Genomic DNA, 16,172 nt, shown 5'->3' with positions numbered 1-16,172 from the left:
TAAAAAAAAATCACAACAGTCCATGAGTTAGAATCTAGAAAGTGGACACGATGGCTCCTCACCCCCTAGTTCAGGCAGGCAGGCCTGAGGGAAGCCCATGGCTGAAAGCTGAGGGGAGTCCCCATCCACAGAGGTTTCCCAGTCCCAGCCCCGAGAGCTTTCCCAAATACTGCGCGTTTGCTGAAATGCTGCATCTGCGCACCATCAGGACCAACCGGGCAGTCTACTTCCTTGTGTAGCCACCATCTTTTGGGAATCTAGCAAATCATGTGAAATGTCTCATACAATCCTTTTCAGAAATGTAGTACAAAACTTATCAGTAAGGGTATATTGACATGATAATACCAATTTCCCAAGAATGTTAACCCTAATTACAACACCATGTACTGCATGTAGAAAGTATGATTACCGTAATTACAGCATCCATGTACCACACACACAAAGTATGATTACCATAATTACAGCGTCTGTGTACCACACATACAAGTATGATCATGTCCCCAAGCCTTAAGCCAAGATTACAAACTCACGTTTGATGCATTACAGCAGTGAGGCCTGTTTATTCTTTCAAAGAAGCCCAATAATAGATTCCATGCCCACTAACTGGATGTCGTGAAGCTTACTCAAGATGTAATGTGACATAATCGGACTGTTCAACACTGGATCTGACTGGGACATCTGAGCAGAGTGCTGCCTCCGTCAAGGACCATACCATATGGAAGCTGAGATGCTCCTGTTCGCACGTGTGTCAACTCAGGCACCCCACAATCACCTTCAGGAGGTGGCAGCTGTCATGTGGTTGTCACTGCCTGACTCCTGGTGAGGTCATTAAAGCCCAGCACCAGATCTTGTAGTGAGAGTATCAGCAGCTTAGAAGAAAGTTCTGGAGCCAGCAGCGGAGCAGAGCTGCATGTCCAGTGCTCACCGTGCCGCAGAGGATGACATTGCTCAGGAAAACATGGACAAGGACCCCTTGGGTCAAGACACAATTCAGAACATCGGAATTACAATGTGAAGTCTAGGAGTATGTCTCACATTTTCCTTTCTGTACATGAATTAAATAAGTATGATATGATGAAAATTTGCATAAAGTCTAGAAGGGCTCTTTAAATAAATACAAAGTCTTGGGGCTTTGCCAACGGCTCAGTGGCTAAGAATCCGCCTGCCAATGTAGGAGACGATGGGTTTGATCCCTGATCCAGGAAGATTCCAAATTCTGTGGAGCAGCAAAGCCCCTATTGAAACCTGAGCTCTAGAGCCCATGCTCTGCAACGAGAGAAGCCACCACAATGAGAAGCCCACGATCCACTCCTGGAGAAAGCCCATGTAGCAACAAAGCACAGCCAAACATAAATTTAAATACAAAGTCTTAATAATAAGCATTTTCATGGTTAGAATTGCACGCTTTTCCTACTGCTTTACAAAATAAAGGTGTGTCTTATAATTGCTGGCACTTAAGCGTCTATGAAATACAGAACTCTCCTCACTAGCTGTTCTGGGGTGGAACCTAAGGGCATCTGCGTGGTAAAATTTCCCCCAAGGAGGCCTCAGCCCAGTCACCTGGTAGGTCCAGGGAGCCCCTGCTTTGTGCTACTTACTCAGATCTCACAACTCCTAGCACATGTCTTCAGTGAAAGAAAATCAGTCTCGTGACTTCAAAATTTAGGCCACTTAACAGGAAAATTTAGGATCCACAGAGTAAAACTAGTCCATCTTTTCACTTCACTTCTGTTTTACAAAGCTGCAACTGCATGTTCATCGATTTTGTGTCCTTTTCTTACTGACGCATGGATGCGCGTGACTTACAGGTCAGTGGCTCCGTGGTCACTTGTCCAGCTGAGCAGTTATCCTAACCACGGCATTCCCCCACCAGCAGACGTTTGTATTAATGCTACTGAGACTGACTTTGTTCTTACTACCACAGATGAGTAGTTACAGCTTATCACATTGTTAGATTGATTCAAAACTTACAGAGGGTAATTCAGGCTCTGAGCCTCACATGACATCACTGCTGATGCAGGCATGTGTCAGAAAACCCGCCCAGGCCTGCCAGCCCAGCACCCTTATCCCAGACCTCCGCCTGCAAACCATGATCCGGGCAGGATCTCCCATATGTTAACAGGGGCAGCAAACTTGAACACACCCCACAAGTGAACTAGTGAAACATCTGTTCAGCTTCCCTTGGTGAAGACTTCAGAGTTGACAGGAAACATTAACTCTTGTGGGTGCAGGCGGGCAGCAGAGTAAAGTATTACCCCACGTGCAGAACACCAACACCATAAGCTTTATCCTGTTTTCAAATTGGCCTCCTCTTCATGTGGGCTATCTTACATAAGAAGCCTGTTACATTAGTATTACTAGAGACTTTTCCTCCTTAAAATTAAAAAAAAGGGCTTCCCTGGTAGCTCGGTGGTAAACACTCTGCCCGCCAATGGAGGAGACACAAGTTCATTCTCTGATCTGGGAGGATCCCACATGCTGCAGAGCAACTAAGCCCATGTACCACAACTACTGAGCCTGTGCTCTAGAGTGTGGGAGCTGCAACTACTGAGCCACGTGCTGCAACTACTGAAGCCTGCACGCCTTAGAGCTCATGCATCGCAATAAAGAACAGCCCTGCTCACCAACTAGAGAAAAGTTCATGAGCAGCAACAAAGACCCAGCAAAGCCAAAAATAAATAAAATTATTAAAAAAAATTTTTAAGGGCTACTGTATTTCTTGCCTAGAGAATTCCATGGACAGAGGAGCCTGGTGGGCCTATAGTCCATGGGTCTCAAAAAGTACGACACGACTGGGCGACTAACACACACACACATCCCCGTATATCATATTTTTAACAGCCATGGGACCAGTTTTCAGATAAGATGCTCCAAGTCACAGGAACATGATTGCAAAGATGCCGCCTGCCTCCACTCTCATTTTTCTTAAAAAAAAAAAATCAAGTAACACATTTATATTTTAAAGGCCAAGCTAGTGCCCTCAGTTTGCTTCAAATTTTGAGGCAGATTACAGAGAAAAATCACCCATGAAGTCAAAAAACACAGAAAAGACTTATCTTAGCATCCTCTGCGCAAACAACGCAGACAACTTACAGCCTGGGCCCATCTCCCTCGGGCCCTGTTCCCACCAGCGGCCAAGCCGGATACTCCCCGGCTACAGGCTGCCTCTGAAGCCACTGCTCCACCCAAGATCATGTCCTCACGTCCCCTTCCCTACAAGTGCCAGCTTCCACCGTGGCTCTCAGAAGATGCTAATGGCAGCTCCAGTGCAGCCTGAGAAACAAAGCCAACACCAACTGACACAGGGGGAGGAGGTGTGTGGATGAGCCGTGAGCCACTGTGCTCCTGCTGCCGCCCCCTCAAGCATCATTTCCAAGCATTCAGAATCAGCTCACCTCCTGACACAAGCCAGAGTCAAGACCAGCGAAGCCTCCAGTCTGATGAAGTGGTAAACATAGCAGAAAAGGACACTGGGCCCCTTTCCAAACCTGGCTTTCCCATGAACCAGCTGTGTGAGCTCAGGCCAGTCACCTAAACCCTGGGCTTGCTTTCCCTTCTATAAACTGAGGAAAAACCAGCTCATCCCGCTCCCGGGTCACAGTATACAGCTCTCCCTTGCCTCCCTGGAGACCCCACAACCCAGCTCTGGCACCTAGCAGGACGACGAAGTTTCAGGAGCAAGGGATGGGAATGAATAGTGAGATGAAAATACCTGGAAGCAAGAAGCTGTCCTTGGCCACCAGGGAGCTCACCCCCTCCACGCCCATGCAGGGGAGACCACCACATGGAACCAGCCCGGAGGAGGGCTCATTCCTGAAGGTTTCAGTGAGAGCTGCACACACAGGCAATCCTGCAGCGCTAGGAGGAGGGCCCACTCAGAGGAGATTAGATAGGCAAACAATACACAGATCTTTCAGACCGGGAAGCAAAGGCTCTATGTGAGCGTGTACAGAGCAGCATCGTGAGCCAGATACAAACGGTGACTGACTTACAATGGTCTGACTTAAAGATTTTTTGACTTTACCATGATGTAAAAGCAAAACAATCAACAGAAACCACACTGAATTTTAGATTTTCATCTTCTCCCAGGTAGCGATACACGGTGCGATCCTCTCACACAACACTGGCAGGGCATTTTCCAGTCAGCCACATGATAGACATGACGACAGCCATTCTGCACCCAGATGACCATTCCATTTTTCACTTTCAGTACAGTATTCAATCAATTATATACAACAGTCAACACTTATTATCAGGCTTTGTATTAGATGATTTTGCCCAATTGTAGGCTAATTCAAATGTTCTGAGCATGTTTAAGGTAGACAGGGCTAAGCTGTGATGGTCAGGCGGTTAGATGTAGTAAATGCATTTTCAATTTACATGAATGGATTTATCAGAACATTGTCTCACTCTAAGTGGAGGAAGACCTGGAAAGCTGAAAGAAGCCCAAGGAATCATGCAGCTTCCTCAGGGGAGTCATATGCCAATGGTGCTGCAGTTGTAACAAAACCAGAACTTCAAGGGAGTTCACACTCCACTCCCACAAAGTGAGCAGGCAGCCTACTCCTGGCTGCCTGGCCTGTGCTCTCCTGGACTCAAAGCAAAAGTGCTGACATCAAAGAACAACACATAGGCACCACTCCCAGCCGTTGCCTGAATAACAACTGACAGAGCTGTGTGGTGAGATGATCCCAGGGGTCCACAGCTGGGGAGGAACTGAGATGTCGCTGGGGAGCCAGGGACAAGGATTCAAGAACTTATCTTCGCTTTAACTAGAGCAGCTCTGTGTGTTGTGCTTTAGATGTGGGGCTCCTGCATAGAGATGGAGGTCTGACACCTCTGACCTCATCCAGCCCCTTCCATGATGGCCGGGAGACTGCCTGTCAGTGAGAGGCTTGGAGTTCTCAACTCTCAGCCAGCAGGGCTGGGCAGAGCGCACGCACGCGCACACACACACGCGCACACACACACCCCTTATGACCACACACACACACCCCTTATGACCACACACACACACACACACACACACACACACACACACACCCCTTATGACAAAATCTCCAGGAACAACTCAGAGAAGCTATTCCTGCCGGCGAACTGAGAGACAGAAGAAAAAAAATTTAATGTATCCTACACCTCAATGTTTATTCACTTAGAAACTGGAATCACTTAGTTTTCATTTACATATAGTTTTAAAATGACAAAAGCGATTCTGTTTATGCTCTTTGTGTAAGCAGAGCTCAGAATCTGACACAGTCGTACAGACCCCCAGACTTTACTTGTTCCTTAAGTTCCATCAAGGGATGAGGAGAGAAGCCCAGACCCAAGTAACCTCTGATCCCAGAATACCAGCACGTTTTGTAAAAAGCAGCCCAACAAGAGGACCAGTCTCCTGGACCCACTGCAGTTACTCCAGGACTTAGCAAGTCGTCTCCTTCAAAGTCCAGGCCCTTCCTCCCAGAGGTCCACACAGGGCCAGGGCCATTCTCAGGCTGCTCCCGGAAATCACAGCTAAGAGCAGAAACCAGAACCCAGAGTCATCCTGAGGAATAAATTAGCCACAAGGACGTATTGTACAACACAGGGAATACAGCCTGTATTCTACAGTAACTATTAATGGAATATAACTTAAAAACTGTGAACCACAACACTGTAGTATCTGTAATTTGTGTAAAATTGGACCATACTTCAATTTAAAAAAAAAAATCAGCATGAAGACATCCGCTCAGCACATCAGACACATCACGAGGCCACAAGAATTTTCTATGCCTGGTTCTGTGGCTGCTGTCCATCTTGTGTCCAGTGTCAGAACAGAAGTGAACTTGGAACCTGGCTTCCACTCCGGCTTTTCTCTCGCAGGATGGCAAAAACCCAATAAAGCAACCTCAATCCTTTTTTTTTTTTTCTGTGAAATTTATTGTTTCCACATTAAAAGATTTTTTCAAGGGGAAGTATTTTTTTTAACCACATGATGATCCTATACAGCTGCCCGGAGTAGGACACCATCATAAGTCTTTAACATGCCATATGAGTTCTGAATAAATAAAAGCTACAAAGCCCAAGTTATATACAAATATCTTAGGCAATAATGTTTACAAACCTATGTACAATAAAACAAATGTAAACAGTAAATGCAGCATGAGAGTAATCAAAGGATGCACAGGGAGGACCACTTATGGTCAGTCTGCCCCCCGGAGCTGCCACCAGCCGGCCCCTGGAATCAGGCCACGCAACCCTGACACAATGGGACAGGCCCTCCAGAGACAAAACAAAAGCGCTCTGAAGATGTCATTTCACTGAAGGACCAGAGAGCTGCCGAGAGGGCGGCCACCCCCCCTCCCCCAAGTCTGAGGCAGTGGAGGAGGAGACGGCAGGGCCCAGCCCTGAGAGCACCCAGGCCCCAAAGCTCCTGCTATCTCAGACGGGCCTTTGTGGCTGCTCGGGGAGGCAAGTCTACGGAATGATAACTGAGAAAGTAAAACCAGAAGGTGCAGAAAATGCTCCCTAGTTCAGTGGCCTTCCTGACTCTTCACCATCCACAGGCCCAACCTGGGGGGTGGGGGGAACACATGATCATCAGCACTGGAGACGCTTGGCCGAGAGCTCAGGAGACCACAAGTTGACCTGATTTGGGGAAGAACTTCTAGAAGATCTGCAATGTCCTAAACACAACTAAATCCTATCGGTACAGCAGGGCGGGGCTAGGAGATGCTGTGATGAATGGGTACTTCTGCATCCAGTGACCGAGTAATACACGCATGTATCACCTTGTGACCCACAAAAGTGCAATCATGTGAAACCAACGGCACTACGGCGAGAAGAGAAAATAGCCAGTATTGATATCGCGCAGAGTCCTAGGGCCGGACTGGGCCCAGCAGCCGCCACTGCATGCAGCCTGCCCTCTGCCAGCCGTGGGGAGGCGGGCGGAGGGGCACGAGCTGGGCCCAGGCACCGAGGGGTGAGGCGTGGGTGTCCTGGTGCTTGGAGGGGGGCAGGAGCCCCCATCTGGAGGCCGGGCACTCATACACTGAGTGGCAGCATACCCGGTGCTGACGACGGGCGCGAGGAGCCCAGACCAGGAGGAGGAGGAGCCGGGTCAAAGCCGTTTACTGCCCTGTGGGGGTGACCAGAGCAGAGAAGGGAAGGGGAAGAGAAAGAGACTGTCATTTAAAATCACTCGACACACAGCATAATTCATCTGCTCTCTACAAGTATTCCTTTTCCTGGCCCCAAGGAGAATCCTGATGGCCCAAAGGAGAGCACAGCATCGAGCACCCCGCAGTCCCACAGCAATGGGATGACTCTCTTCTCGGCAACCTCATCACACTGGCCATGGTGGCTGCAGCCCTGACTCACTTCCCAACAGAGCAGGTTAAATGTCTACCAGCAGGGAACCAGCTAAAAAGTGTACAACCCGTGAAATATTACACGGCCTTTAAAAATACATTTCAGAGTTCTTAACAGCATGGGAAATATTCCGAATGCAATTAATGCTAGGTGGAAAAAGCAGCAGGTTACCAAACTGGATATGCTCAACAATATGAAGAAAAAAATTAACAGCATACGTTCTGGGCTATAACCCCTTATATAGCTAGACATTGCTATCCACAGAGCTAAATCTAGAATGTGTGAGGATGCGGGCACTCATACACACACACTTACGTATATCATAAAAGCAAAATTTAACAGTAGTTACTTTTCTTCCCTCTGAGTTGTGGGTAAGTTTTATCTACTACTTTGTACTTTTTTGTTTCCCAAATCTCCTACAATGTACATGAATATCTTAAATAAGGGGGAGAAAAATAACTTTTTTAGATGGTTCAGCAAGCAAGCCAGATGGGGACGCTTCTCTGCAGGCTCAGGAGACACCAGCCCCACCCACACAAGTGCCCGCAGCCAGGACCCTGCCCCGCCCCAGCCACCGGGCAGTGCAGCCGCAGGAAGGCGTTGAGGGAGTGCGTGCAAGGCCTGGAACCCCTCTCAGGAAGCCACTGCAGCCCTTCCGTACTGAAAAACTTCCTAGGGAAATGGGTCTCATTCACAGCCTGGGAGATGCAGCCAACTGTAAGGGGCCGAACTGCCCCACACATGCCCACCACTGTCCGCACTGGCCTACTCATCTGAGGGGCCCAGGGAGTTGAGTATATAGACTCACGGACACAGATTCTCTGAAACAAAACAAAACACAGACACACATTCGCCACCAAGATGACAGTTTCATACACTGCGGAGGTGAGGGCAATCTCATGGAGAAACAGGCATGCAAAGAGACTGGACTAACGACCCTTGACTACTCTGAAGAAACAGTGCACATCTGAAGAAACTAACCTGAGTGTAGATTTTGAGTTGGAAATCAAGCCTCCCACACAGGCCAAGAGCAATGGGAGGGGCTCTGACAAGGGTTCTCTCTCCCCACCTCAGTGATGCACGCTCAGAATTTTCTCTTCTCTCTTTGGGTTGGGGAGGTCTGATCTTTGAGCTTCATCACATTTGAAAACTTGAAATCATCCCTCTCCATCCTGCCAAAACTAAGTGCCTGTCCCTCTTTTCTGGGGACAGAGACTCTATATGCCATTGTTGCGCTCGCAGAAGCAGCCATTTGTCTGTCATTTGTTTGCTTGGTCCCCGAGCCCCGATGCCTGCCTCTCCTAGAACCTCAGGGAGAACTAGGCAGCCTCACAAAGAGCTTCAGCCCTGAACACTGACCATCAGACTCCCAGCCTGTCAGAGCATGGCAGCAGGCATGGCTAGACAGCCCCCAAAACTTGGCAGAAGGAAGCACTGCTGGGTACTGAGAAGAACCTAACCCCTGTTCCACAGGGCGGGCAAAAGCAGCAAATTTGAGGATGGCCCCACATGTAGGTTTAGAACTGAGCTTTCTGCACTTTCAAGCACAATGGACCTTTAAAGAATGTCAAGTTCATCCCCACTGTTATATTGCCAAGGAAATAAAAACAGAAGGTCCACTGTTCACCAAGCTCACCCCGTGAGCCTGTCACTGGGGACCTGGGCTCACAACCTGCCTCCGCATACCCAGGCCAGCATCCTTTCCTAGCCTTCTCCCACCCAAGGACGTCCGAGAAGCTCCATGAGCAACCAACTTGGTGCTCCCAATGCAGGTTAGCTCTAATAGGAAAAATACCCAGTGCAATCCAAAATATGAAAAGAAACCAAGAAACTAAGTAAGTAGCTTCCCTGTGTGGCTGGAAATGGGAATTCTGACTCTGAAAGTTGGGTGGAAGAGAGAACAACAATCCAGCAGGGTTCTCACTAGGACTTCTCTGAGTTAAGTAGTAGTAAGTAAAAGACCAGAAGGAAGCTGAACCCAGAGGGAGAATTCTCAGTCTGGTGAAGTCCCTTGAGGGAACTGAAAAGTGTGCAATGAGGACAGGTTTCTGAGAGAAGAAACACCTCCATACTCAACACATTTGGTCTCAGGGAGCAGCCAAAAAGCCGAAGGGAAATGTCCCAGTGGACAACACAGGACCGAACGGAGAAAGAATGGGCAAAGATGGAGATACAGATCTGGGAATCATCTATGTAAAAAGGGTTCCAGAAGCTATGAAATTTCATGATCTTACCATGAAAATCTAGTTTAAGAGTCTGAAAAATAGAAAACCCGGCTAAGACAAGGAATGAAGGTCAGTTGTAAATGGCCAACAGAACTAAAAGAAGGGTTCAGAAGCTGGTCGGGAGGACAATAAAATTAACACAATATAAAGCCTGGGGACTAAATCTGCCAGAGCAAGAACAGTTCACCTGAGAGGGCAGGAGAAAAAAGGAACAGAGGCGCTACAGCTAGTTCAGGAGAGGAGACAGGCCACCTCCAGACCCGTCCATCCAGTTAGAAGGAGAAATGGAAGCCCAGCGTAGCTCCAGTCCTCAGCCCAGGCTCTGCAACTGAAACATACGTTCCTCAAAAGGAAGGTAGATTTTACACACACGTCCCCAGCTACCACTCCACTTTCCTGAGGAACACAAGCATGAGCACAGAGGTGAGGCCCCACACAGCAAGAATCCACTATCACCAGTGCTGAGAAAACAGAAGACATGGGTAACAGGAAGCACCCCAGGCCCATGGAGGCAGTCAAATGTGGTCCCAGAGCCTGGCAGTGACCCTGACCCCCACCCCAGACTGCTGGTGTCCTCTCTACAGCACCCTGTACAGGAGTACATCAGCCCATTCACAACCGCCCCAGGACCACTAACAATTGCTTGTTTTTGTTTGCACAGCTGAACTAGAAATAATGTACACAGTCAAACCAAACAAGAACCTGCAAGTTCACTCATGGGCTGGAAGCTGGTTAAAGCAGAGTCAGCCCCATGCAGTTAGTAAACCCGCTTGTTAATGCGAATGCGTCTTCCACCACACACCATGATTAAGAATGAAAGAGCACAGCAAACAAATTCAGTTACCCATGAACAACGTGGGAAATATGACTTTTTCTTGCCTAATAAAAAAAGGAAAAAACATTAAACAGTAATAAAATACTATTTTCACACTATGCCCTAAAATTTGTCTATGCTCACCTACAAACAGCCTGAAAGAAATCACGCTGGCTTACAAAATTAGGGCGGAAGAAACTAAACAAAAGCTATGGAGGAAAAAGAACATCTTTGGGGGAACTCAAGTAGCTGTGCTACCTGTGAACTAGTGTCTTTATGGATGAGTGATGTGAACAGCTGGTACAGGTTGGAGGAAGCAAAGCAACACGGAGAAACAGGCCCAGCGACCCACATTTTAGGAACTGGTGACATCAACACAGACTAGATAAAATCCTGACTCCAAGAAGCCCTCCACTAACCAGAACTTACACTGTAGTTTCAGAACCCATAAAGCAATATATAACAAGAAGGCTTTATGTTTATGTGGTCAAGACTCACCCCATCTGAGGATTCTGTGGGAGGCAAGAGGGCACAGTGCATACACGTACACTCACATACTTGCACACGCATGCAAACCAACTCTCCCAAACAACGTTTCTGTGGGCTCCTAGGAGCGTCAGGAAAACTACAGTTAACAGTGCCACAGACAGACTCCTTAGGAGTGAGAGGCATGCCAGGCAACTTCTGGAGCCAAAGGCTTTTTCTCAAATGAAAAGCTTCTTCTCATGCTGAAACTGCAAGCTACGCTTCTACCAGAACTGGCACTTTTTCTTTCAACCAGTTAGATGCAATAATGGCTTTGGGAGTGGGGATATTTACCCCTTCCTTTTGCAGCAGGTATAAGCCATCATGGTTTTTATCTAGTGGCTAGGTCAGCAGGAAGGAAGGCCAGAGGTAAAAAGCTAGGCAGGCCAGAAAGAAGCCAAAATCAAAGCAAAGGATCAAGGAAGTAAGAACACTGCAAAACCCACATAAGAGTTATCCTCAGGAAGACGGCAACTAGATACACACAACTCGAGCAATAATAGGTTCATATTTGAGTGTGCATATACCATTTGTTTACCATACCAACTCAACACTTAAGAAAAGGCCAGTCCACAAAAAATATTTATTGTTAATAGAGTAAAATTAAAAATCTGTACTATTTAATCAGGTCCTCCACAATCCTAAACACCATCTGTATCTATTTCTATCAAGAAGCATATTTCCAGGTTCAGTTCAGGACATAAAGCCTATCCTACACCTAGGATCTTCAGGGGCTCTGTCACAGTGCCCAGGGCCCCTCCTGGTTTCAGGTGACCCTGAATCCTCTGCCATCTGCCTAGGCTGGGTTCCTCTCTGGGCAATCACTGCCCTGGTAAGAAGACAGAATGGTGAGCCTGAACTGATGATATTATGCCTCCTTCGTCATGACTGTTCTAAGGACTATTTTTTCGCAAAGGCATCTGCCAGATCAATCTATTTACAGTTTTGCGTCTTCTTACATCACAAGGGGCCTACGGCCCATAAGAAATATTCCAGACAGACGAATAACTACTGTTTAGAAGTAGCTATAAGCTCCAGGAAAAATCATTAGGCACTATTTCCAACACTCAGGAAGACTTCCTTAAACTTTCGCTGTATCGTTCTGGGAAAATGCCACTTCTAATGTAAATATATCTACCTTTTTATTTCACACTTTCCATTATAGTATAAAAATGGCACTCCTCAAGGCTGCCTGAAACTCCTAAACCTAAGGAATATTAATTTTATTCCTACCACCACTGGGGAGCCCCAATGGTTAGAATAAAACTCTGATTTATATGTTGACATTTTAGAATGGGCTTTTAATGTAATGTGTATAAAGAAAGCCCTGATTTATATATTATTTGAGAATATGCTCCCTAATGAAATACACGTACTTTGAGGTAGAATTCTTAAGGGAGAAAGAGAAACCAGAATACTCCACTCCACAAGGACGAACAACAAAAAGCTTTAAAGAGTGGACTACATATCAAATCAGGTCCCCCACTGGGGGAGAATGGGCATATGTATGGTCCAGTCCCTTTGCTGTCCACCTAAAACTATCACAACACTGTTACTCGGCTATAGTCCAGTATAAAATAAATTTAAAACAATCAGGTTCTCTACAATGTACCACCGTCACTGAGGAAAGCAGAAAATACAAGTTCCTTTAGGTAACTAGGAAGATTTCTATATTGCTTTCACAGAACAAGGACCTATGGCCCCTCTAACTCAAAGCAGAGACACAGACCACTGGTGCCTCAGCTAACTCCACTGCCAGCCACCTTAAGTCCCAAGGTCAGCATTCCAGACCACAGGCTCTAACCAGTTACCTAGACCAAGGCACACCCATACAACAGTATAACCATGCAGTGTTTTGTGGTTTTTTTCCTTTAATTGAAGCAGAACAATATGTACTGACACGGAAAGCTACTGGCAGTATCAGTCACCATAGGCATGTTGCAAGCAGTATTTAAGGTATCTCATAAGTTTTTAAAAGCAGAGCAGATGCATAAGATGATTTTACGTGCTTAACTGTATAGATGAATACATGAATAACTGTAAAGATGCAAAAATAGTGTGAAAACAGATGACATGTATTTTTACTTTATATATTCTGCACCAAAAATTTTTTTGCATTAGTAATGTATTGCTGCTTTAATCTTATGACAATTTTTTAATTCTCAATTCCCCCCAAAATATCTTCACATCCTACAAAACTTTTTATGTCCTAAACTGTACTTGATCCAGTGGTCTTATATTTTTTCTAAAATCTTCAGACAGAAGGTTTGTTGAAGAGTTCACACATAATGTGATCACCATGTTCTCTTCTACTCTTAGCAAATATTTGCCAAGATAGTCTACTATCCAGGAAGCACCTTGAGAAAACACAGAGACCATATCACACTCATCTTTAATCCCTGGCTGCCTTTCAGAGTCTGCTTCCCAGGACAGAAGCTTCAGAGTCAGGGTTCCCAGGGCAACAGACTCCATGGGGACTAGAAGACAATAACAGACTTCACATCCCCTAAGATCTGAATGATAACACTTCATTCAGGTAGATTTATCAAACTGAGTTTATCTTTTCGAAGTTCAATGAACTCAATAATATGCAACTTCACTAACCCAAAAATTAACATTTAGAATTTCCAAAACTTACCCTTTGTCGAAGAAAGACGTGTGCCCTGACCGAGAGAACTTCGTGCCATTGCTATTCATCACCCCACAGTTAACATTCCCTGAAATATAGGATTTTCGTGATGCTTGGTCCTTTGCAAAATTCCTGCAAGCTGCTAATTTGGATTCTAAAGCCTAAAAAGGAAGAAGGAATGATTAGGTTGTCAAAATAGTAGCTGCACATAAAAATTTGCATTTCAAACCATTTCTATTTCAAGACTCAAACTTTATTCTCTCAGTTGGTAATGGTGGCTATTTAAGCCATTATCAATCACCTTTCTAGTAGGAAGAAGGGATATTCACGCTGGCTCCCTTTCTAATGAACTCAGAATATTTATCCCTCTCGGTATTATTGAGGGATACAGAAATAATCCTCATCTTACAACTAAGAGAAACGTGGCACAGTAGATAGAGATGGATCCCAGGTCCCTTGGCCCTAATCCACTGTTTTCCCTCTGACCTCTGGACTGCTGGTTGGCTGGTTGGATGTGTGCATATGTTTTGGAAGCAAACATTACAAAAAATGCAAAAACATCAATTGAGGACTTTTTAAAGCGGCCAATTCTTTCTTCAGGGCTTCACGTTAGTTTCTAGTGTATCAGAATGGATAAGTGCATTTACAATGCCTCATGTGAAGTTAAATTCTATTCTGCTTCTGAGAGCACACTGTAAAATGTCTATACCCTCTGCCTATAATTAAATAATTCATTTGAAAATGACACCAGCCCTTTAGCATTTACCTCTAAACTGAGTGCCTGCTTAGCACCTGTCACCACAACACCTGGCCAGTGCCAGCCTCTACAAACCAACAGATGACACAAAGAGAAGTTTCCCATCAATTTCCATCACACACAAGTATCACTAACTCCCCCTTCCCACAAACACTTTGCCAAATCAAACCCCTCTCCTTGCAAAAGAGAGAGAGAGAAGGAAGGGGATTATAATCCATGAGGGAAAAAAAGGGCAAAGAACACTCCAATCCTATTATCCTTGACACTAAGGGATTTGGAATGCACTGGTAAATTAAATCCACAGCTAAAATATTTCACTCTGAAAACCATCCTCCCATAATTTCAATAAAAGCTATTTAGAAACAGCAACAAAAACAGACTGAAACTTCCTTCTCTTTTCCTTTCCTAAAACACCATGACTCAGTAAAATAACAAAAGAAGGAAAAGAGGTTGGATAAGCTCTAAATAAGCATTTTTTCAGCATCTTATTAAACAGACACATACACAGTAAAAATTGAGAGCCATTAATTTCCTATATTCAAAACATTCATTCAGATATTAGATGAGGATCTATCATATAATAGGTACAAGTTGTATCTGAGGCATCAGTGAGACAACCTAATACAAGTACTGGGCCTGGCACTCAAAAACAATGGCCTAGAAATCAGATTTAAGACAATATCCACACCAAGTAGGAGATGAAATCATGGCTGTGAAGGAGATAATCAGAAAATTAAGGTCAGAACTACTCTGAGTAAAGTCAATACTGAAAGGGCAGGCAGATGAAAGGGCAACAAGATGACAAAGAGGAATGGGCAGGAAGACGCGAGGCAGACATGACACATCATCAGAAGAGCAGAGGAAAGTAGGCATTTCAAAAAAAAAAAGTCAGTATTGAACGTTCAAGTAAAATGAGGATAGAGCAGCATCCACTGGATTTGACAGCGCTGAAATCATCAATGAGCAACTTGAGTGGAGTAAGCGGGAAACAAGAACCCAGACAAGGCTAGCTGGGGAGCAAGTATGCCGTCACAAATATTAACAATAAATACATGGAGACAAGCTCTCAGAAGCTTGGTGGGGAAGGAAAGAGACAAACTGAAAGTTAAAGAGGGACACAGGGTAGAAGGAAAGAATAACGGCTTTTATTTTTGCTTTTAAGGTTAAAAAATTGTGTAATGTGTAATAAATAAATGTTAGATATAAAGTATGTATATCTAACGTTTATATATATCACACATTCAGTTCACTTCTGTCGCTCAGTCGTGTCCGATTCTTTGCGACCCCATGAACCACAGCACGCCAGGCCTCCCTGTCCATCACCAACTCCTGGAGTTCACTCAAACTCGTGTCCGTTGAGTCAGTGATGCCATCCAGCCATCTCATCCTGTCTTCCCCTTCTCCCACCTTCAATCTTTCCCAGCATCAGGGTCTTTTCAAATGAGCCGGTTCTTCACATCAGGTGGCCAAAGTATTGGAGCTTCAGACTCAGCATCAGTTCTTCCAATGAATATTCAGGACTGATTTCCTTTAGGATGGACTGGTTGGATCTCCTTGCAGTTCAAAGGACTCTCCAGAGTCTTCTCCAACACCACAGTTCAAAAGCATCAATTCTTCTGCGCTCAGCTTTCTTTATAGTCCAACTCTCACACCCATACATGACTACTGGAAAAACCATAGCCTTGACTAGACGGACCTTTGCTGACAAAGTAATGTCTCTGCTTTTCACTATGCTGTCTAGGTTGGTCGTAACTTTCCTTCCAGGGAGTAAGAGTCTTTTAATTTCATGGCTGCAGTCACCATCTGCAGTGATTTTGGAGCCCAAAAAAATAAAGTCAGCCACTGTTTCCAGCCAGCTTTTTCACTCTCCTCTTT

General features: G+C 45.4%; 1 protein-coding gene across 5 annotated transcripts in view; it reads right to left on the bottom strand.

Annotated features, from left to right (window-relative positions):
• The window catches only part of NDEL1 (nudE neurodevelopment protein 1 like 1), a 56,429-nt gene continuing 45,376 nt past the window's right edge, over positions 5,120 to 16,172 (bottom strand). For 3 of the 5 annotated variants that reach the window (XM_018064631.1, XM_018064627.1, XM_018064630.1), the window contains 2 exons: positions 13,550 to 13,701; positions 5,120 to 7,114 (listed from right to left, as the gene is read on the bottom strand). In XM_018064631.1, the coding sequence (XP_017920120.1) occupies positions 7,021 to 7,114; positions 13,550 to 13,701 (246 nt within the window). In that variant the 3' untranslated portion in view covers positions 5,120 to 7,020. Of the gene's footprint in view, positions 7,115 to 10,416; positions 10,452 to 13,549; positions 13,702 to 16,172 lie in introns of all 5 variants that reach the window. The other 2 variants (XM_018064628.1, XM_018064632.1) reach the window with 1 other exon arrangement.

Source organism: Capra hircus, chromosome 19 (assembly GCF_001704415.2).
Source record: "Capra hircus breed San Clemente chromosome 19, ASM170441v1, whole genome shotgun sequence".
Lineage (NCBI taxonomy): Eukaryota > Metazoa > Chordata > Mammalia > Artiodactyla > Bovidae > Capra > Capra hircus.
The sequence above is the reverse complement of the archived record's forward strand: the minus strand, read 5'-3'. Positions and strand labels throughout refer to the sequence as shown.